Source organism: Aquila chrysaetos, chromosome 5 (genome assembly GCF_900496995.4).
Source record: "Aquila chrysaetos chrysaetos chromosome 5, bAquChr1.4, whole genome shotgun sequence".
Taxonomy (NCBI): Eukaryota; Metazoa; Chordata; class Aves; order Accipitriformes; family Accipitridae; genus Aquila; species Aquila chrysaetos.
This window is the reverse complement of record NC_044008.1, coordinates 53,251,734-53,275,331: the sequence shown is the minus strand read 5'-3', so window position 1 is coordinate 53,275,331 and position 23,598 is coordinate 53,251,734. Positions and strand designations below refer to the sequence as shown.

The window sequence follows — 23,598 nt, the reverse complement described above, 5'->3', positions numbered from 1 at the left end:
GAGGGGTTTGCCACTGTGTTCTGACTTTTAGGGGTGCAATGCTTTTGATTTAGGCTTCTCGGGTGGCAGTTCAAAGGAGAAGGCATTAAGCCCTTGCACAGCATTTGAATCTACTGCAGGAGGATCCCACAGCATTGCCTGCAACACATCCCTGGGTCACACAGAGCTGGAGATGAATAGATAAAACACTCCAGGATAAAGCGAAAGAATAAGCATCGTGCACACATACACACAAATATGTAAGCTTGGATATAAATATGCACAGATAAACGCACACCCTCTCACATGATGCTATCAAATGCATTACTCCCCAAATCCCTGCAGAGCAGTAGACCATCTCCAAGGTCATATCAGCGTGGAAGTAATGTAATCCCATTACCCAGACTCCTTCTCCCTCTCTTAGTTTCTATGTTCGTGTTTGCTCTCTTAATTTTAAACACCAGCCGTGTCTCTTGTGGCCCAGCCTGGGACTGCTTTGCTCAAGTGGTAGTAAACACACAGCTTAATTCACTCATTCTCCAGGAAAAAGGAAAAAAAAAAAAAAAAAAAAAAAAAAAAAAAAAAAAGCTTTTCCTGCATGGAATATACGCATCCGCCAGTGCAATGATCTACGCAGGGTGTGCTGAAAGCTGCCGTAACTAACTCGGGCTTGGGGAGCAACTGAAGCACGCAGGGCGGTAAGCGGAAAATCTGTACAGGCTGCTCTTGTCGGGCGAAAAATATCCAAGTGGCACGTAACTCAGCTGCCAACAACACACCATGCGAACCTCCCTGGTGCTGGGGATGCAGCTCAGTGCTTGTGCTAAAGGGTATTTGCTAATTCCCCACGCAAGGGACAGGGTCATTAAGAGGAAAGCTGGACCAAGTGCTTAACCTCAGGGAGAAGCAGGGAGGGAGGTTGAAGCAGCCAGCAAGGCAAGCTCCCGAGAGAGGATGGAGGATAGCGCAGGCAGGGGCCACCATGGCCACTCTGCCCCATGGCCAGCAATACTGGTCCACACAAGCCCTCTGCCAGCTTCTCCAGGGAGTTTGTCCTTGGAGGGAGCAGAGACATCTTTAGAGAGTTAGGCCACTGGGGTCACAGCACACAAAACCTTTTGGAAATCTGGTTCCACTTCTCCGGTCCAAGCCCTAAATCATCCCATCATCAGATACCATCCTGCTCTACTCTCCCAAAACTTTCCTAACCCCTCTACAAATGTTCCTGAAGTTCAAGCCATTGCTCTTTGTCTGTTCACCTTCTGAAAACATCTTTAATCTCCCCTTTTTTCCTTTTGTTGCCTGCAGAAGGCTGTGATAATGTAACCTCATTCCCACCTCGTCTCTTCTAGCTGACACGATAACAAAAAAGTTTAATAATAACAATCTCCAACAAAGAGCAGAGTGAAAGAGCACAGGAAGCACTTCTCATTGGCAGATGCCAGAGATCTGCCAGGAACATGCATCTCAAAAGACACTGAGCATACACTTAGACTTCTCCCAAAACCATGTGCCACTTTGTGGCAAGCCCATGCTGAACAAAGGCCACAAGGGTGGTCAACACGCATGCACGCTTTTCAAGGAAATTGCTCAGGACAGCATTTCAGGATGGTTTTACCCTAAGCATACTTTCATCTTTGGGTCTCCCAGCCTTTAACCAAGACTGATGGATGTCCCCGAGGCTCACTCTGCAGTCAGTGGTCAGCGAGACACAGCTCCAAATGCTTCTGCATCTGCCTAATGAGGAACCCACCCCCTATGGGTGCCTGTGGAGGGAGCCTGCAGTGATTAGTCTCATTAAGCCTCTGTGAAAGCTACTCCAACATCAAACTGATGAACTATCCAAGGCAGACTTGTTAGCAGAAGATAAATGAAAATCTTCAGCCTTGGTATTTTAACAGTCTACAAGGCATCATTTCTGCTTGGATGGCCCTTAACACTTGCACGCTCTGGATGGCTCATTCTGCTGCCGGTCACAGCAGGGAGCCTGTCTCAGTCCCCAACCCCATCTCTGTCCCAGTCTTCTCATCAAGACCAAACTTACCTGCTCTGAGTTACTGTGAGTAAAGCCCTTTTTCACCAGTTAACGAAATATTTTATTAATTACCATCCCCTGCTCCCATGATACATACTTCAGCACACGTTAGACATTAAACCCAGGATTGGCAAAGCACGTTAGAGGAATTTCAGTAGGACTTGTCTATTCATTCCTTTTGCTACTTTTTAAACTCCTACGCTTAGAAAAATGCTGGCACACGTGTCCTTCTCAACAGCCACTAATGAAATTATCCACCAGTTACTTTTTCAGCAAAGCTCAGCTGATCTGGTAAGAGAAGCCCCCCCAAAAAAGTACCACTGAGATGGCGGGGCTTGGAGCTGCTGTCACAGCTGATAAAGGCTGGAGCAGAGTTGCAACACTGAGTCCTCAGTCCTCCAGAAGTGCACACACATCTCCCCACCTCCCAGCCCACATTTCCCATGTCTGCAGCACAAGGCACAACCACAGTGAAAGCCTAATCTGTGCGTTTGTGATATACCCCAGAAACAGGGATAAACTACCTCAAACAGATGAGGACTGCTCATTTCTTTATCCTCTAGGAGCCAATATTTACTAGAAACATTTCCCTCAGCCTGCAACTTCTAGGAGATTACATCTTGATATCCTGAAGGCTTTCTTTGGTACCACGATGTGTTTGACCCCCTGCGCCTCAACAGCTGCAGCACAAGGCATAAATGCAGGCAGCACTGCCTGCAGTGCTCCTGCTCGCTCAAAACACATGCAGGAGTGTGCACACTTATTTCCAGGCTCTGGACTCACGAGTTAAAATTCAGATCCTCAGTCCTGTAGTAAAATTCAGGAAGGTGCTGAGATAATTTTGTTGAACGTGATCTGAGCGTGATGGAGACATGAGGTTAATAACTGCAGGCTGCCACGTGGTTCCCCCTGCTCTGCACCAGCATAGGACTGCCTTTGGCTCCAGAGAGATGGGTTTGTGTATTTTGCTTTGGTTTTGTTGCTACCTGATTAAGACAGTTGTACATACCTTCTCAATAATTTAAACTGACAGAGCTGTGCTGGATTCTGTATCAACCAAACCTCTTTATCAAGACAACATCCTACAGTAGAAAGTCTCAAGGACTGCAACATGTTCAGTGGAGCTACATCCATGGGTCACGCATCTCCCATAGCTATTGTGCTTACTAGACCAACAAAAGAAATCAAGATTCAACTACCAACTTTCCATCTCCCACACCACTAACTAAAATGGGAAACACTTGCTGCTCCCTCCAGCCTCCTCCTGCCTTCCCCATTCACACCCCAAAAAAAGATGCAAGCACCGCCTTCCCTCCTTCTCCACCGCTCAAGACATGCCAGCACACTTAGGAAATCATTAGCGCAAATTCCAGCCAAGATTATTTATCCTTAAAGAGCCTGCCCGACAGCAAATCTCCCTCCAGCTGTTCCCAGGCTCCACAGCTCAGTGCAGATAAATAGGCACTTACCGCCAACTACTAACAACTTCATAAAGCTTCTCCCTACCTTTATTCCCCTGCGATGCCTGTGCGTATGCACGTGCACACACATGCTTGTGCTCCACACGCACAAAGCACTCGGAGAGAGGAGTTTCCTCCTTCCCTGCCTGCTTTGGTAAGGCTGACATGAAGCATTAGGCTGTCAAATAAGCACCTGGGCTGCTGCATCGCCTCTCCCTCATTCTTCCACATCCTCTTTTCTTCTCATCTTCCAACCACTAACTTCACAACACCTTTGCATGTCATAAAGCGTTATGCTGTCCAAAATGTGCTGTAAATAGTGGTGGCACAAGGGCCATAAAGTTTTCAGAAGACACACATGCCATAGAAGAGAGCTCAGAAGTCCCAAAGCACGCAGGGCTTTATATGTACATGCCCGCTTAGTACTGACATCTGAAAGCAAAGTACTTGGAAATGGCTCCTGGATAAAGCTCTCAGCCTCTGGGTTCATGACAAAAGGTTCTCCGTTAAGAATGGAGAATGTTAGAGGACCTATAAGTTGTCATGAATTCACACAAAAACCTGATGGCTTTGAGAACCACATATGGGTAAAAAAATCTAAGGGTAAAGCCTGATCCAGGGAAAACAGACAGATTTTTGCCACCGGTTGGAAATCAGGATTTATCCTCAAGGCAGTTTCAGGCAGCACACTGCTTCCCCGCCTGCATCCAGGAGGGTTTTGAAAGGCCGGTACCAAAGCAGGTTGCTGCACCATGGGTCAGCAGAACAACCAGGAATTTGAACTAAGGAACCTTTTGCAAAAAGAGAACTTGCACAGCTTTCTGCAAACTGTCTAGTAGCAGGTAAATAAATGCCAGGTTTTGTCTCATCCAAATAATAAAAGAAAAAAAGAGAGCGGCATCTGGCAGGCATCTGAAGGCCCAGTAGTACATGTTAGTAAAAGACTCAATCAACAAAATTTAATAGCACCTCTCTTCATTTAACAAAAAAGCAGAACCTCATTCCTTTTTGGCAGATTAACAAAAAGCCTGCCCACATGACTGGTCCCAAAACCACCGGCTAAAACCCCGGCAAAGCTCTGGCAGGAGCAAACCCAAGTGAGATGCCCTTTGCTGAAGCATCGCTAAACCCAATACAGATTTTAGCTTCTGTTGGGATGCACTTAAGAGGAAGTGACTTTTTTTTTTATATGACCTGATCACAGTGAGTTCAGCAGAACTTAAATCAATGCCTTTACCTATACATATCAAAAGGTAGTAAGGTACCCTGCTTTACCCTTACAACTTCAGTTTTAATATGCCAGGGTGGAATACACGTGCTTTGCTGATCAGGGGTTTTGGCACATGCTGACATCCCATTAACTCCAATATCATGTTAATAGACAGTAGCAGCCAAGAAGCATTACTTGAAATCTTTAAGCAGAGAGAATAAGCCCAAATCACTCCTAAATACACCAGTAGCATAATAAACTTAGATAGAAGAGAAACATAGTAAAGACCATATGTTTTGTTATTAAGAACTAAATAACAACATAAAAAAGGGGAGAAAAATCTAAAATCCAGCTGCCCTACAGCAGCAGAGTGGAAGAGGATTTCTGCAGACACCCAGAAGTGAAATCAGGCTACACCTAATTTCAATTTCTATCGCAACACTTTAGATCCAGGGAGATTGAGAGCAAACAGGAGACAGAAGAATTAATACTCTTTAAATAAAAAAATAAAATTAAATTAAAAAAAAAAACAGAAAAACAACCAGAGAGAAAGAAAATTAAGTAATGGTCAAAACAGCTAAGCAAAGTCTTACTGGAAAATTCAGCAATATTTCCTCTCTTAGTCTCATGCAGGACAGACCTGCAACAGTCTATAGCAGGATACTTAGCAAAAGCACTCAGCAGCCCAAAAGGCATGAAGGCGCATTACCAGATGCTGCTTCCAATTTAATTCCGGGCTGAGAAACTTGTCAAGAAGGCAGACGCATTGTAAATCTGTAAAGACATTTCCTTTATATACACATATATGCACACAACTTGTATTTGTTCTCCTGGCTGATGTGCAGAAGAAATTAATAAGCCTAACTTTAAATTTATAGTAAAAAATCAAAGGAAATATTAAGAAAAAAATTATTTAAGAGCCTAAATGATAGCAGAATTGAGAGGATGAAGCAGTTGGTCTATAAAAACAAATCACGCTGAACTACCTTCAATGCCTTATTTTCCCCTGATTGAATTACAAAATTAGTCAATGAAGACTGTAATATATTCAGGCTTAGTAAAATATTTGATAGTGTCTCAGAAAAAACTTCCTTGAAAAATTAATTCAAACTGGCTTGGATATGAGCACTGTCATAGAACAGTATTAATAACAACAGTAAATTTGATTTACTTGGCTCTTCCCTGCTAGTGCCAGTCTGGGAGGCACAAATACGGCAAAGCTTTAAGCCAGAGAGGCTTGCCACGGGGACGGGGGTTAAGGCTGGGTTTATCTAACATCGTTATTAATTATTTGGAAATGAAAGAAACCCACTGAATTAGCTAAGCTGTCGATATGTGTCTGTTTAGGGGGCCAGGTGGGACTGTAATAATCTCTGAAAGCCACCACTGATATGGTGGCTCAATGACTGAGCAGAGCTGGTTCCTTCTCACCAGCTCTGCTACCTTCCCATAAGTCGGGCAGCACTGAAGGCACAAAAAGTCACATGGGCAGCGCATCCCTTAGCCAGCAAACACGGGCAGAAGTAAGAAAACCAGGATGCAAACTTCAAAAACATTAAAGAAAAACAAGTTTTGGAGATAAATTGCCAATTTACCAGGAAGCAGAAACCTGGAAAACAGTTAACATCTAAATGGGCTGGTGGTGACAGCAGGCTGCAAATGGGTTACGAGCCTGCGAGGGAGCAGGACAGCGGGACCTCCTCAGGGAGGAGACGTCCCCATCCAGAGCCAGGGGAACAAACTTGGGGTAACCCCCAACCCTGCCGGCCATGGGGCCAGGAGCCTCCCGCATGCCGAGGAAACTCGGCAAAGGACAACAACAAAAAAACCCGATGAGGATGCTGGAAGGACTGAGCTGGAATGAAGGAGGGCTTGCATCTGCACCCTTGCTTAGCGCTGTGGGAAGACCCAACTGCAACGACCCTGGGGATGACCAGCAATGCTGAAGCCAGCGGGACAGGGTGTAAAAGCATGTAATGAATTAACTTCAATAAACAGAGACTGAGTAGTTCTCCTGCAGCAAACTGCCCTGCCCCTGGGTCCGGCCCCACAGCACCTTCAGTGACCAGCACAGAGCAGCATGGGGACCCTGCACATCACACGTCCTCCTTGCAGCTCTCAGCAGCTGGTTTGCCAGCGTTACACCCCACCAGTGGAAGGGGTGCCTGCCCTGCCCCACTGCTCCAGAACCCCTCGCTGGCTACTCAGCCCTGCTGCAGCATCCAGCTGTGGTGTGGACAGGGATGAGCATGGGAATTTACCCAAAATACAAATGAAAAAAAGTCAGAGAAATCAATTAAGAAATCGATAAGCATAAATATTGATCCTAGACCATTGTTACCTCAAAATGATGGGGGGTTTCTTTCCTTTTTATAATATCAGACACCTCTTCTTCAGAAAAAAATATATCATAGCTTAATAGGTAAGACCATGCTAATTATTACCCCCAACATCAATCAGAAAAAGAGCACATCATTGCTACGAGCACTTGGGATGAAGACATACTTTGCTTATTCACACGGACCATGCACCTGCCGATTGTGCAAAACTCCAGCTCTGTTTTCCTCTTCCCAAAGCAGGACTGAAGCCGGAGCCCAGTGGAAGCACCACAGCCCTTGGGCCGGACCCAGGAGCATCTCTGGATGCCATGAGAGGGTGCCGAGGGGCTCCTGAGCAAGAGGTGAGCAGACCCGGCCAGCAGCTCCCGCAGAGCCCTGCAGCCTGGGAGGACAAGAGGCAGAAATCAGCCCATCAGGATGGAGATCCACAGCTCCGATCCATATCTCTGCACTGCACGATGAGAAACGTGTCTCAGCCCAAGGGCAGCAGCGGCTTTACCTGCCTCCCCGAGTGCCGGCTCCACTTAGCGTAATGATTATTAAGCCCTGTCAGCAGATATGAAACCAATGGACGCAGCTCTGCAGGCAAGCACTTCGAAAGCCGCCAAGACGCCCCTGCTCACAGGTTTTCGTTATCCATCTGGAAAATTGCAGATGTCACAAGAGCTTTTAGAGCATCAAGATGAAATCGTCTTGTCAGCAACAAAAGGGCCAGTTCTCCCCTGCCCCAATCCCAGCAGCTGTCTCAGCACCGCAGGCTTCTGCGTGAACGGCCGGCGTTGCATCAGGACACTGATGCTGCCGGCGCCGGGGAGCCTTGCCGGCACGCTGCCCGCCCCGGAGCTACCACAACACCAGCATCTCAGCCTGTGCCGTGTGAATCTGGCTCTGAAGGAAAACTAGGGTGAAGGAAAACAATGTTTTTCCTCTCACACTAATTCACAACCTTTTGTCTGACTCTTGACTGTATTAGGCTGGGAAGAACTTGCCATTTGCTGGGGAGGATGAAGCACACCCTGGGTCAGAGAGAAGATGGATATGCAGGTTCACTGGCACCAGCTCCTCTTATAGCTGGTTCAGGTGGAATAAGAAACAAGCCAAAGGGTTTTTAATCCAAAATCCAAGCAGACCCATCCCTTTTCTTCGCCATAATTGTATGGTTTTTCACCCTCTGCAGTTTTTGAAGCTTCTGCATTGCTTTGACTTGAGTGGCATCTAAGGCAGATGTGGCAAAATCACCTTTCCAGAGACCATGCTTCTCAATGGGGCTCTGATCCAAAATGGCTTTTTCCTTTTCTGCAGGGAAAACCCCTCACTGGTCTCAACGTGAGGTCTTTTGGCAAGATCAGAGGGCAGCCAGCAGAGCCACAAAACCACCCCAATACCAGAGTGCATAGGATGCTGGGCTGCAGCATAACGGTCCTGATGTGAAATGGTCCCTTCCAGAAGCAGCTGGTAATTCCTGCAGATGCTGGGCTGAGGTGAAGTAAAACAATGAAGAAAAACTTTTCTGCATCTAGCACGTTCCAGCAGATACAGGGAGCAAAGAGGCCACAAGACACAGAAGATGGCCATGAGCACCAGCTCCACTGTCTTCTCATGCTGCAAGCCTGAGAGCAGACAGGAGATCCTGCAATATGGCCTGAGTGTGTGTCATGGTTTCAGCCCAGCCGATAACAAAGCACCATGCAGCCGCTCGCTCGCTCCCCCTGCCCCGGCCACGGTGGGATGAGGAGAAAATATAAAGGCAGGCTCGTGGGTCGAGATAAGGACAGGGAGGGATCACTCAGCGCTTATGGTCACGGGCAAAAGACAGGCTCAACTTGGGGAAGAAACAAAATCAATTTAATTTACTACAAATCAAAACAAACCAAGGATATTCAGAAGTAAAACCAAACCTTAGAACACCTTCCCCCCACCCCTCCCTCCTTCCCAGCTCAACTCCACTCCCGGTTCTCTCCACCTCCTCCCCCCCATGAACAGGGGACGGGGGTTGGGGTCAGTTAATCACACCTCGTCTCTGTCGCTCCTTCCTCCTCAGGGGGAGGACTCCTCACTCGTCCCCTGCTCCAGTGTGGGGTCCCTCCCACGGGAGACAGTCCTTCACGAACTTCTCCAACATGAGTCCTTTCCGCGGGCTGCAGTTCTCACAAACTTCCCTGGTATGGGTCCTTTCCGCGGGCTTCAGTTCTTCCCCAACTTCCCTGGCGCGGGTCCTTTACGCGGGCTGATCTTCAGTCACACACCGCTCCAGCGTGGGCTTTGCCATGGTGTTGCGGCCATCTTCGGGGGCCTCCACTCCCCCACTCCCCTCCATGGGCTGCGGGGGACAGCCTGCCATCTCCCCACGGGCTGTGGGGGCACCAACCTCAGGCACCCCTCCTCCCCTCCTTCCTCACTGACCTTGGTATCTGCAGAGGGGTTCCTCTCACATTCCAATCCCACTATTCACTGCAGGTTCCCCTTCTTAAATCTGTTCTCCCAGAGGCGCTACCACTGTCGCTGATGGGGTCGGCCTGGGCCAGACGCGAGTCCGGCTTGGAGCCGGGGGAGCTTCGAGCAGCTTCTCACAGGAGCCGCCTCTGCGGCCCCTCCCTCGCTACCAAAAAAACCACACCACACAAACCCATAACAGTATGGAACAGAACACATTGAAGGTTGATGACTGGACTGGGGTGAGTTTTTGTGGGTGCACTGGGTATCATTCCCAGCATGGTGCTCCTCAATGCACCCTGATGGCAGCAGTCCACAAGCCAGGTTCAGGGTAAGAAAGCATCCCATCCTCTATCCTCCTCCATTATCCAGGGCCATGGCACCAACTGAAGACCATTCTCCCAAATAGAAACTGGATTATAACCCTGCCCCTCAGACACAAAATATGAGAATCCAAATGTGATTTATTCCTCCTGTGCACAAAATACTACCCAGCTGCCTTTGTGTACAGGCATTATCTTCTGGTCCATTGATTTTTAATAGCATAGTTGTAGATCGAAATGAGATGCCTGAGCATCACAGGGTTCTGCACCGCTCCCGCCTTCATCAACAGACACTAAACACTGGTGCTGATGACGGAGTTTCTTAGGGCTGTCCAGGACACAGGCAGGCTTGTTACTGCACCACAAGAAATAGAAGTTGAAGATAGAACAAGCGCATTAGATCACCAGATGCTCCAGTGCTCTCTACAATTTGCTTCCTCAGTGCTTTCGTCAGTCAAAGCTTGAAAAGCCCAAGTGATAGCTCCTATCCATTCCCTTGGGAGGTTATTCCACTGCCTCCAAATTTCTAGGCACTCTTTCAAGCACATTCAGCCCAGGTTAAAAACCAAGCAGCAGCACCATTCTCCTCCTTCTCTCCATTTGCCTTCACAGCTCCCAAATGGTTCCCTTGCCAGTCCTGTCATTTACATCACAGTCACCTGTCCCTTGACCAAGAGCAAAGCTCTCTTGCTCCAGGGTTTAAGGACAGAGTGCCAGATCTCAGCATCCCTGGCTAAACACTGCATAAATGAACAACAATCCTATACAGCAAGTCACAAGAAGGAAGAGGTGATAAACTCACCAGGGGCATCCTCCCAGAGGACCATTTATCAGCATTAACAGTAGCAAAATCTTTTTCAAAGAATAATTGGACAACTGCTGTACAGACAAACTACAATTAAAAAATTAAAGCCCTTTGCTTCTTCTCACACCACCCTGTACCTTATTAAAGCCACATCAAAGTTGACACTTAGTCGTCTGGTTGTTGGCTGCCTTCAGAGAGTCACAAAAGAGTGCACAGGATGCAAGGCTTGTGGAGATGTTGTCTCTTCATCAGACTAGTTATACCTGTTTAAAAAATAGCCTATCCTGCTGCTGTAGGTGGTACCTGTTCTGGAGATAAACAGAATTATTCTGGCTCTGTGCTATCATTCCAGTATCTTTCACTAAAGCAAAGCCAAGTGAAGACAGACGGACAGACACCATCAGACCAAGCAGCAAACACAGGTTGGAGCCATAGAGCGGGCAGGCAGGAGCATCACTGCCGTGGAGAGGAGCCCCCTGAGGATTAGCACCTTCTGCATGGTCCTTGTGGGAGGCTGCTCAAGTCCCGGAGCCTGGGCAGTTTCACAGCTGTGGAAAAGATGCATGCAAGCAGTTGGATGAGGAACTAGGCCAACTCAGTTGCTCCTGAATTGTGAGTGGATGAAGGACATCTTCCCAGCCCTGCAGTGTGAGGGAAGCAGCCATGGCTCATTCTCACCCTCTCCTTCCTCAGCATTGTGCCCACCACATATGCAAAGGCAGAAGCAAGCACAGTGCCGCAAGCAGCAGGGTCCCCAGCACTGCCACTTGTTAACACTTTGCTGGTGGAAAAGCCGATGCTCTGAGCCTGGAACCAGGACAGCTTCAAAAACAATATTTAAAAAAAAAAAATAAATTTCAGCATCTTTCCACTGCCTCAGCTGGGAGTTCACATCATGCCAAATCACAGGTAAGATGAGGGTCACTCACGCAGCTTTTGACACTGCAACGTGAGAACCACTTATGGAAGTCAGCAGCGAGACACTTGCTAACACAGAAGCGCCCCGAGCAAACGCCAACTGTGCCATGGGGCTTCTTTGGGGTGAGTGGTGCACCCAGGGTCCAGCACCCAGCTGGTGACCAGAGCAAATGCATGCACCTGCGAGCAAGGGAGGTCACGCACAGGGAGGAAGAGCCTGCAGGAAACATGGCATGAAGGAGGCTCGGGGCTTCTCCGGTCACCTGAAAACTACTGATCTGACTTCTTTTTTTTTTTAACTGCTTTTAGTAGGTGCCTAAAATAGACGCCTTGGTTTTGTAAAAGCAACTGAAATAGATAATGGCTGGTCAGCGCACTTCACATTTCCTTTATAAATAACCTATTAATACTTCTGGAAGTGGGAAAATGTTTATTTCTAGATCCAAATAAATCCTGATCTTCTGCTAACCATTTCTCCTGCAGGGTCATTTGCTGCATCTCTCCAGCCCCCCTGGATGCATCTCTCCAGCCAAGGGTGGCTCCTTGCTCCTTCAGGCAGCAACAAGCAACAGCACCGCCCCATCTTCCAAAGCCTTCACTGGACTACCACCACCTGGGACTGAAGGACAAGGGGTGTGAGCATTAACTGCCGGCCTGAGAGCAGATCTGCCTTTGCAGAGAGGGAAGGCAGAAGCAGGTGCCTTATCACCACACCTCAGAGGAGAGGTGGGATCTCTCGAAGGTTTGCCAAGGAGCCCAGGGCTGCATTGCATCTTTCCCTTCTGCCACCATACTGGTTATGGACTGCATGGCTTAGCAGACGGTGAGGCGCTTCACAGTTTGAAGAGCTTTATGCTTTATCACCTTGAAGGCACTAAATAAATAAATAAATAGCGCAGCTTGCATTTCAGCAGAGTATAAACAGGCATTTATAGAAAGAAGCCCCAGTGAAACCACATGCCCTTTCTATCCACTTCTGAGGCAAATAAAACCAAGTAATATCGAGCGCAAGAAGTATATCATGGGGCTTTTCAAACAAACAGAAGGATACCAACAAGGAAAAGCCCCAACCTCCAGCAGCCCCACGCAGTCGCTCTGCCCGTGCCTTTCAGGGGGCTCAGTGCCTTGGCACCGCTGGGCTCTGCACATCACACACCCAGGCTCAGAGAAAGCAACAGCAATTGGTTCCCATTTCCAGTTCGTTAGCATGGCTCACCATACATCCCTGAGCCCCCATGGTTAGCTGTGGCTTTTAACGTATGGCTGTTTCTCTCCCGTAGCCATGCCAGGCTGGCTGATACTAGTTTGCTCTCTCTTTCTTCCTGCTCTCGCTACATGGCAGGCTCCCAGGAGGATGAAATGAAAAGGCCCTGATCACAGATTTCTCCTGAGCAGCTAACCCTTAAGGTGCAGGCTCTCCAAGATGCAGAGTGTTTGTTCATGCCTATACAGCTGCAAAACAAATAATCAGGGAAAAACAACCAGTGCATGATTATAGCCAGACTTGGCCAAGGCAACATGGGTCAGAATTAAGCCTCATCTGAAAGGCAGGTCATGCCTCTTGTATATTCTTTTTTTTTTCCCCCCTTTAAAACTGCAGCAATAATTGCATGATGAAGGAGGAAAAAAAAAAAAAAAAAAAAACCAACCAAAAAAAAAAAGAGAAACAAAAAACCACAAGTCAACAAAATCAAAAAGCCAGGCACCCAAGATATCTTTGCAGGAGCTGGTCCTCTTGAATCAGAACCCTGGAATTGTTCTGCAATCGACTCAGCGGACAGTTACCATCTGTTTATGGAAAAAAATGTTAATAACCCCCAATCATAATCAAATAGGCAACCACTTTACTTTAAGTACCTATTAACTAATGCTAAATTACAATGGAACAGCTCTGCAAGTACTTCTGACATCCACATCCACATCAGCAGTGCCAGCACTTTGATCAGGGCTATTAGAACAAATACCAAAAGAACTGATAGCGATGCAATTCCCCAAACATTACAAAAAGCGTGGGCAGTATTTATTTACTGTTCTTTCATATCTCCCCCACCTCCTTGCTGTTTCTGCCTATTCAGAAAGAAAATATGTACATACATGTGTACAGATGTACACACCACCACAGCAGACCCCATGAAAGCCTGGTCCGTGCTGTGTTTCATTTTTCTGTCCAAGGCTGAGCTTCCATATGGATTCTCCGATGCCCAGAAAGGCTCAAGGCATTTCGATCAGTGGGGCATCACCCAAGTTGTCATCCTCTATTTAGCCCCCCTATTTCCATGATGCCTATAAAGGCATCTCTAAGTCCTTCCCCCCTCTCGTCTGAGTTGAACCAGCCCAGCAGATCCAAAAGCTGCAGCAGAGAAAGAGGAAAAAACAGGCAGGCAGAGCTGTATGCACACGCTTGCATGTGCGCAGAGAAGCAGCACGATCACACGCCTTATTTCTTTAGGAAATCAGATTAAAAAGCAATCGACTCTTTGCCAACTGTAACAGAGTCTGAACCATTAGCTGGCACTGTCTCCACCCGAGGAAGAAAACCTCATTTGGAGAATGCAAGTAGTTTTTAATCTCAGAGCCTGGAAAATAGTTCATCTCAGCAAAACGACAAGTGCTCTTGTCTCTGGATTTTCTCTAGCATCTTTCTCCCCATATCTCAGCAAACTCAGTCTGGGGTTTTTTGGTGGTTTAGGTTTTTTTGTTTTGTTTTTGTTTTAAGTTGTACAGCACCAGGAATACATCACACAAATATACATGAGCACAGGCTCTTTATCCGTAAGCACTTGCAAATGTAACAGAAAACAAGCAAAAGGAACATATATTTCAGTCCATCAACCTAAGCACTTCCACGGCCTCCATCACTGTGCCATCCAAACATTTTGTTAGTCCCAGGACTTTTCTGTGCCATTATTACTGGCTTATGAAATTTCATTTTTGTTAGTCCCAGGACTTGTGTGTGGCTTTTTTATTATATTATGAAATTTCATTTCCTGTCATCTGCTGGGATTAAACTTTGATCGGAAGACATGGGTTTACAAGATTTGCGGTGACAAGCCTGACCCCAGAAGGTGAGGTGTAAAACCCTCCACCTCCAGCGCGTGGTCAGGGAATGCGGGATGCCGAGGCCAGAGCCAGAGCAAGTGACAACTGAGCGTGGGATGCCGGGCTCCTTACTCCCATGAACTCTACCCCACCTGTAAAACCCACTCCCCGGGGACACAGCAGTAAACCAAAGGGCCCCGGCTCACAATTTCTTGCCCTGTAAGATCCTATTCTTCTTCCCACACTAACACAAGGCTTTATAAAGCATCTCAGCTCCCCCTCTGGATGCATCGCCCTTCAGCAAGTGGTTGCAGCCCACGTCTGCAACTTCGGTGTGTCTCAGTTGTTACTTTCACTTTTCCCGATGGTTTCCCCTCCGCTGCCTCCATGTTGCCCATGTAACACCACGTTTCACAAAAAGGCACTTTGCCTTTTCCCTGCCACCTCCGTCACCCCAGCTCTGGTGATCCCCCAGCCCTCCTCCAGCTGCTTCAGGCCACCCCGTCTCCCCCCCCCCCAGCTACAGGAGCCAAAGTTGACAGGCAGCCAGAAAGGGGATATGACCTCTGCCATCCCGTGTTAATGAATGCCCTCTCCAGAGGGAGCAGGGGAAGGCAAGGGGGATGGCACAGAGCCAGCCTCTGCGAGCTCAGCCGAGGGACGCCAAGGAGCCGGGAGCACAGCGCGTCAGAGCCCCCTTCACAAGGAGCTTTTGTTGATGCCACCGCTCCAGCCCATTGATGGCATGCTTGGCAGAGCAGGCTTTTCCACCGCTTAACTGTTGGCTGTATCAGTAGCCGGGTCGTAACCAGAGTGGCAGCTCTGCCAGGACTCTTGTGCAACGCTCTGAGGGTGTGCCACCAGCCAGAAGAGGACAAATGTGGACACACCATCCTCTCGTAGTCCTCCTCCAGCACATGTGCCCCGAGACACAGTGACTTTCTTTTCAGCAAATGCAGCTGGGATGTTGGACTCTTGGCAGCCCATTAGTCCACTTTTAAGACTGGTGGGCAACCCAGCAGGCTGGCCCAGGGGGACTTTCCAGCCCAACGTGACATCCAGCCTTGTCAGTCCAACTTCACCTCTTTCTCTCTAGGAGATAAACCATCTGGCTTAACACTAGGAGACGCAGAAGGAAAACGATGTGCTCAGAGAGACTCACGAGGTGCTTTGGGTAACGTGTCCAACACGAGCACACAATGTTCTGCGTCCGTGACAAAAACAACAGGAAAAACCTGCTCCTGCAGGCCTGCCAAGCTGGGATTTCAACAACAAGTGGCAACATATCAGCTGGCGACGAACAGCTCCTGATTCAGGGAATGATGCACTTTCCAAAAAAGACTCAAGGTTTGGATTTTTTTTCTTAGTAAATGATAACATGCTGGGTGCCATACAGGATGGCTCCAGCCCAAGAATTAGCTGATAATGAGGGACCCAGAGGAAAGTGCCAGCTAAAGGAGATTTGGAGGTGGTTGCCAGCTGCACTGTCCCATACAGGGTGTCAGAATAAGGTAGAACCTGTACATGAACCCCTGGAAAAGCAGCTCAGGACCACTCAGTAAAGCGATTTGATGATTTGGACAAGGGCATCACTCCATGAACAGGAAGCAGGAAAGGAACAGCAGCCCATAGTGAAAGAGGACAGACCAGGGAAAGAGACACACAGCACAAACGCAAGCTTCAAGGTATCACTGACAGATTGGAACGATCTGCAACAGCTCGGCTGAAACCCTAAAGAAGAAAGCAAGGCTCTGGACTCATGGACCTGCAGAGCAGCAAGGAAGGAGAGCTTAGAAACTGCATTTTGGAGGGCATGGAGGGGACTGTGACATTTCTTGGGGGGGTGAGAAATAAGTCAGCTACAGCCACCAGGTTAGACCATCACCAGGGTAGCACCAGACATCTCAGCCACTGCAAGTGAATGAGAGAGTTGCATTTGTGTTGTGGATGAAAAAGTGGTGAGGTTTGGTAACAAGCCTGATGCAAAGAAGGGAGATACAGACTAAAGAGGCAAAGCCTGGTGGCATGGCAGTTGACAAGGGCACTATGGCTAAAGAAAAAAGTGTTGGCAGAAGAGATGCTGGGGAAAAGCAGGAGACTCAGAGCAGGTAAGGCCATGTGCTAGGGAGACTGTCCACAGTGCAGGAGGACCTGCAGCTTCCAACAGGGAGTAAAGTTTAGGCAGTATGAGTAGGCTGCCTGTGGTGGTGCCTGTGACACCTGTGACTCATTAAAGAGCTATCACCCTGGTTTTAAAGATGTATTTAATTTCTGTCAACTCCATCTCTCCAAGCAATGTCATTAATAAAACTTTTAGAAACTTTGCAGGGTTGCGGTTTCATATCAGAACTAGAAGAAATACAGCACGATGAGGAGGAAAGCAGGCTCTTCTAGCTAAACATTTTTGCGTCCCAAAAACTGCACACACAGACCCATCACAGCACCCCTCTGGATTCTGGGAATGCAAAATATCCACTAAAACACTTATCCAAACACCTCTGAACACATACATACATGTGTTCACCAAGACAGGTTACTCGCATAAGGTTCGCTCCTCTTTGATTCTTCTGCTAGGGTCAGAAGTTACTTTTCCTTTTTATATTTGTATCTCTAAGCCCCATCAGTGGCAGATGCCCAAGCACTTCTAAAGGGTTCTGACAAATCCCTCCAGAAGGCACATAACATCATCCCAATTTTACAGATGGGGAAATTAAAGCAGAGACAGAGGTTAAGACAGCTAATTGCCTACGGACACTGAGTCAGTAGAAGAGCTGGGAATTGATCCCAGGAACCATGTCTTCCATTCCTCTGCTCCACCCACCAGTCAGTACACCCTACCAGATGGTTCTTATCATTGGACATATGGACTAAATATTGCTAAGTTGGTGTAGAAGATTCGCTATTTAATTAAATGTCCTGTCTTCTGTCTCCATAGGATGCACAGGGGAAACTCCAGCCAGAATCCCATCTGGACCCACTCAGGAAACGTCTCCGTAAAACAAAGCAAGCCCTAGGCAAGCACAAGAAACTTTCCCAAACCTATCAACCTACCCTGTAACACAGACCGCAGCAAGGCCAGGAAATAGGCTGTGACTCAGGAGCCTCAGAAGAAGCTCACGTTTGTCAAAGCCTGGCTTCAAACAGGGTATGCATGAACCACCAGTTAGGCTGGGAACTACTTTGTCACGTGAAGGCTCTTCCTCCAACCTTCACTGGGCACCACCAACACTGCCCAACTGGAGATACTAGCAGAGTCACAAAAAGCAGATGGCACAGAGTCATCTACTTTCTTCTGGCATTAGCTCTACCGCATCACAGTGCTTCTGTTGGTAGGACAGAGAGACCAGTTCTGCCTGGCAAACATCAGACGCCTTCTTGCTTTCCAGTCACTACCAAAGACACTTGAAATAGCTCCTAAAGTGGTTATTCATGACACAGAGGAGCAAACCTTCCAACAGAGAGGCAGCAGAAAGATCTTCCACACTGCTGAAAGACAGGTCATCAATTGATTTCCCAGCGTGGACCTTACAGACTTATAGCAGCATCTCAGTCCCCATTCACAGACAGGCACAGAATGAGTGCATCTGCCTTTCCAACAGAACCCAAACCAATTTCACATCCTTCTGTTCCCCGTTCACATCCTGCACTCTGCACCCAGTGCGATGCAAAGGGAAACCCATGCATCAAGTCTGCAAAAAAGATTTCATCCAAGAACATGCTCCCCTGAGTACAACTCCCTCAACGCACGGCTGGAAGGAGCAGGCTCAAAGCTCTTCTGGGCAACCTGTACATGCAGTTATGTACTGATGAGGAAAACATATGCATACTTCTGCCCAGCAGAAGCACATACAGGTGAGAACCACGAGCCTGTATATCTCCATTACTCTCCCAACAAACAGAAGAGGGCTGGACAACATTCTCTTTAGAAGGCTTTGCACCAATACTGACAACGTAGGAATAAAATCACAACACCTTTCCACGTGTGCTATAAGAGCCGGGCAATCCTGGAAGGTACCTCCTGCTAGAGGAAAGTGATTGCACGTACCTTTCATCCCAAACTTGGACCGCCGGCCATACTTGTTGATCATAATAAAGAGGACGACCAAGAGGACACAAGCAAAAGCTGCCAGCCCAACCGCTATGGAAACCTGAAAGGAAAAAGCCTTAGAGTCAAGACAGAGGAATTTAGGAGTCTAGATTGGAAATACAGCACCTCCTTGCCCAGTTAACCTTTCTGCAGGCTCATACCATCTGCTGCAGCCCTGTGGATATCAGCTGTGGAGGAAAACACAAGCTAAAGCAAAGGGCCCTGGCACAGCTTGGAAGTATCACAGGCTGTTTGCAGGACTGGGAGGTCTGGGATCTCCCTATCAATAATTGCTGTTCTGGCACCAGTTCTCCCCAGCTTCTCACTCCATTTATCTGCAGGGAAGGAGGACCTCTGCTCCAATGCCTGGGATCTCCCTTCACTGCACCACATCGTGAGCCTCCACTTCCAACATCACCACTTTGCCATGACATCACAACACTAAAGCTATACTAACCTGAGCTAGGAACACACAGGAGCAGCAGAAAATTCTTTAGAAAGAGCAACTCTGTCTCCATCCAAACATCCCTCAGGACAAAGAATGAGGGGAAAATAACACACCACAAAAGGAAAACAGAAGAAATTAAGCAGAACTGGGTTTTTTTCCCAAAAAACATTTGGTTTTCCTAAAGCCTCTAATGGTTCCCTATTTATTGTAATTTTTAGTAGTAAATATTTATACTACAACAGCATCCAAAGTCCTTCACTGGAACTGTTGTTCCCCTGTGTCGGTGTAAAACCAGAGGAAAGAAAACCTCCTTGCCCTAAAGGGTTTACAGTCCCAGGCTTATTTTAATATTTATGAATATTTATTCCTTCAAGTCTTTGCTCAAGATATTTTTATTGCATTGATGTAAACAACAATTTCTTTGGCATTTGCCCAATTGTTCTCCTGTACTGGGTCTTGTGATGCATTTAGACTTCACTTCCTTTTACAAAACTGTATTCTGCTATAATAGAAAACACGTCATTTAACCAAGAAAAAGTAATTTCATTTCACAACCCTTTTCCCTGCCCTTAATACATTAGCTACAATATTTTTAAATTTTTTATTTTACCACACTGTATTTTCATCGCCCAGCTTGTTTTCCGTGCTTTATATTTAATAATCAGTGCACATTATTACTCCAGTCTCACCATTCAAAGCTTTCGCTTCAGTTATAGGAGCTTTTCAGTTTGCTAAAAACTGAAACCAAGGTGGATTGAGTTTTGTTCATTCTGTTAACATCTGGTGGGTTTCAAGATCTTAACACTTTCACAGAATTAGAGCAATTGTGTAACATGCTAACTTTCTTCCCCAATACTTATACATAATTTTTTTTTTTCTTTTTCTACCTGGATTCTGCAGAAGACAGACAATGCTGAGACCTGATAAGCCGTAGGCTTTCTTTCCTTTTTCTTTTTTGGCACACCCTGCAGAGCAGGAGGGAGGGCAAACTGGCATTGACAAAATTGAACCAAGCTAAATCCAAGTCCCTCACAGGGCTAAACTTAACAGCTCAATAATAGTATGAAACACACAATTGCCTGTTTGTTTGTTCTCTGGGTGCTACTTTTTTAGAGTGAGAATTTCTGACCCTGCCAGCAGCAACTTCACAGGATGCCTTATTTTCAAAGAGCTCCCTGGTTCCACACTGCAGACCCAAGAGGTTCAGATGGTACGTGTCAGTATTTTACTTGCCTGACACAAGCCACAAAATCCTTCTGATTGCTGTCTTGAGTCATAAAGGAAGAGATTTTCCTTGCAAACATCTCAAAACAGCACCAGAATGTAAATACTGAGTCATCAATAACAAGAAATGCATGCAAAACAGTTCTGTAGAGAAGAGGAAAGGACTTACCCCAAAAGTGTCCTCCTCTGGTTTGTGGGTCACAGTGATGGGTGGGGTGGGACTCACTTCATAATCACCAACTGAAACCAAAACACCAAAGACAGAATATTCGACATGGCTCCCATGGGACTTCCAAGGCACCTGCACATCCCCAATGGCAGTGCCTGACCTAAAAAGATCCAGTTCACCCCTAACAGAGGCTGCAACTCTCTATTTCAGAAGGCACCAAAATCAACCATCAGAGAGTTCCCTGTGCACATCAGCAGAGAAAACACAGACCAGGACAACACTGATGTCACTCCAACCTTATAAATGAGAAACATTTGGTTGCCTGGTGTTCCAGGGCGAGTAGCCTCCACTGCTGAGCCATCTCCTAGAGTTTTCTGAAATCTACTGGGCTAAGTAGGGTTAAAACACAAGACTAACTCCAGCAGAACTTGATCCAAAGGAACAGTTACTTAGACGTTTTTTGGAGGGGAGCAGGGAGGGACAGAGAGGAGGAAGGGAAGAATCTGTTGAGGAAACACTACAGAAGTTGAGTCCTGCTTCTCACCCCCACCCACACTAGAAAGCATGTTGTAAATGGGCCATGACACACAACTGCTTTGGGGACTGGCCAGCCTGCACCTAGTTAAGATGCCTTCTGCTACACCACAACCGACCATCATTTCCACTAAAGGACCTTCTTCAGTACATCACTAAAGGGAAGTGAGCATCTCCTGGGCTCTAGAGATTACCCAGCTGATCAAAAGCTCCCCAGCCATTTTGCTTATGCATGGGGAAGCCAGGGCTTTGTGCAACCTTCACCAACTTGCTTTTGGCTTCCTGATTTTTCCTCCAGGAGCATGTAAGTCACAGAAGGGCAGGGGGAACCACAACAACAAAACACCCACAGTATGCAAAGGGCAAGGAGACACTTACTTGAGACAAAGTTGTCCGTACTCTCTGTGGAAAGTACAAAGAGAGAAGCAACACAGTTAGCAATACAGCAAAGGGAGAGTGGTCTCATTCCCAACCCACCTCAAACACACTCCACCACCCCAAACAGCGCAGGAAACCAACTTTTCATATTTGTCTTGTTGGGCAACTGTAACTGGAAATTGCAGTGCATGTGCCAGCAGGACATGCTGGAGGTCACAATGGAGAGCACAGGGGTAACTGTGCAGGACCTTGGGTGAAACAGGAGGGGAGGGATGCTACTGCAAGGCCAAAATGGAGAACAATTAGCAGCACGCTAACCAAACTTTTGAACGGTCATTAAACAATCCTGCTTTCAGCAGGCGAGCAAAGCTCGACGGACACACGGGGCTCAGCAGGATGGAGGTGGAGGGGAGAGAAGCAGATTTTGCCTTGCATGGCAGGGTTCACCCAAGGACAAAGTCCTCCGAGGATGAGGACCAGCTCCCAGGAAGATGAGCCCAGCTTGGGGCAGCGGGTTAGAGGAGACCTCCTCTGACCAACTTTTCATGAGCCACTCATAAAAGCTAATAGCATCTGAACTGGACATGGAGGCTGTGGCTGTCCTAGAGCTGCCTCTTGCCTGAGACAGCCATGCCAGTCCGTGCTGTCAGCCTCTTGACTGCTGCAGTCTATTCAGCAAAGCTCCTTCAGCTCCGAAGGCGGCTGAGGCCCCAGACGATGAGGTCTAAAGCTCTCGGTGACACTCAGTTTACATAGCATGAGAATAACATCAGCTTTCAATTCACTCGCCCATGTAAGAAATTGAGCCCAATATTAACTGGAGTTTACACAGCTTTGCTGGCAGAGGGCTTCTGGAAGGACGCTGAAATGTTCACACTGAAGTACAGGTGAGGTTTGGAAGGGAAGTGTAAAACAACCCCCAGGTGACAAACACAGCTTTCCAAACCAGGGGAAAAAAACCTGAAAAAATATTTGTTTCAAGTCAAGCAGAAGAGTAACTTTCCTTGGCTTTTTCTAGCAAGAGGGGAGGGAAAAAAGAAAAAAAGAGAAAGAAATATTTCATTTGGAGACTTTTTTTTTCCTATTAAAGCAGACAGAGGCTAGTCATAAAACTCATGCTGCTTCTACATTTTCCCCTTTCCATTTTTCTCTGCTGGACCAAGCAAATACAACAGAAACCCACAAAAAGTTTTTCCCACTAAACCCTATTTTCAAAGTATAAAACATAGCCAAGAAATTTCAGCCAACTTGAGTTTTGTGAGAAGTTCCCAAAGAACTGAACACTCTTCATGGGAGAGATAGGTACATTAGCCTTTGTGGATTAAATAAGGAGATGGTAGCCTGTGGTAGAGATGTCAGTGTCAACACACGATGAGATTTTTGTTAGGATGTAACACAAATCTGTCCTGGGAGCCACTGCCCTGGCTCCTAGAGCCACAACATCACAGAGAAGCAGGATATAGCATGGGGCACATGTCCCAGCTCCCACCCAGCTTCTAACAGTACCTTTCTCCTCTCAACCTGGGAAGCACAATCTGGCACAGCACCAATGAAAGGTTGCAGACCAGGGGTTTCTAAAAAAACATGGTCACAGGTCCTTCTCTATGCTGATAGGAAGTCTTCCAGGCACTACACTTTCATTAATTAATAAAGACTAATAATCTCATCCTGCATAGTGACAGCAAAACCCTTGCATGTGTGAATAGCTATAGGCAATAAGCTTCTTGAATGAACCACAATGGGGACCCTTCAATTTGTGGCATTTTTTGGAGGAATCTACCTTCAAATGGGAAATTATAAACGTCAGCTGCATTGAGTGTTAACGTCAGCTGTGGCAGTGGACAGAACAACGAACTTCAAGGAAAGTAAATTACATCCTGCATTGGGCTGACAGGGTCTGCCAGGGTGAGGAACAGCTTGGGACTTTGGATCAGAAGAAATAAAAGAAATGGTTCAGTTCCTGCTGAGAGATGGTTCAGGGTCGGTAAATACTCCACACCAACAACACACACAAGACATGGGTGAAGATGCATTCACAAGAGCAATATTTTGCATATATTTCACACAATCCCATTCTCCCAGAGCCTCTGACACAAGAGGCTCTTCAAACATCAACATGTCTTCCCACATCACAGCACGGCTCAGATCCATTTCCAAAATCAGCTCTCCCGAACAGATCTGCCCCCTTTTCTGGAGGTCCGGCACCTACTTAAGAGC

General features: G+C 47.1%; 1 protein-coding gene across 3 annotated transcripts in view; it reads right to left on the bottom strand.

Moving 5' to 3' along the window:
- NTRK3 (neurotrophic receptor tyrosine kinase 3) overlaps positions 1-23,598 on the bottom strand; it is a 233,712-nt gene that overhangs the window by 140,040 nt on the left and 70,074 nt on the right. For all 3 annotated transcript variants that reach the window (XM_030014712.2, XM_030014713.1, XM_030014714.2), the window contains exons 9-11: positions 21,382-21,405; positions 20,470-20,540; positions 18,587-18,689 (exon numbers count right to left, since the gene is read on the bottom strand). In XM_030014712.2, coding sequence (XP_029870572.1) covers positions 18,587-18,689; positions 20,470-20,540; positions 21,382-21,405 — 198 coding nt within the window. The remainder of the gene's footprint in view (positions 1-18,586; positions 18,690-20,469; positions 20,541-21,381; positions 21,406-23,598) is intronic.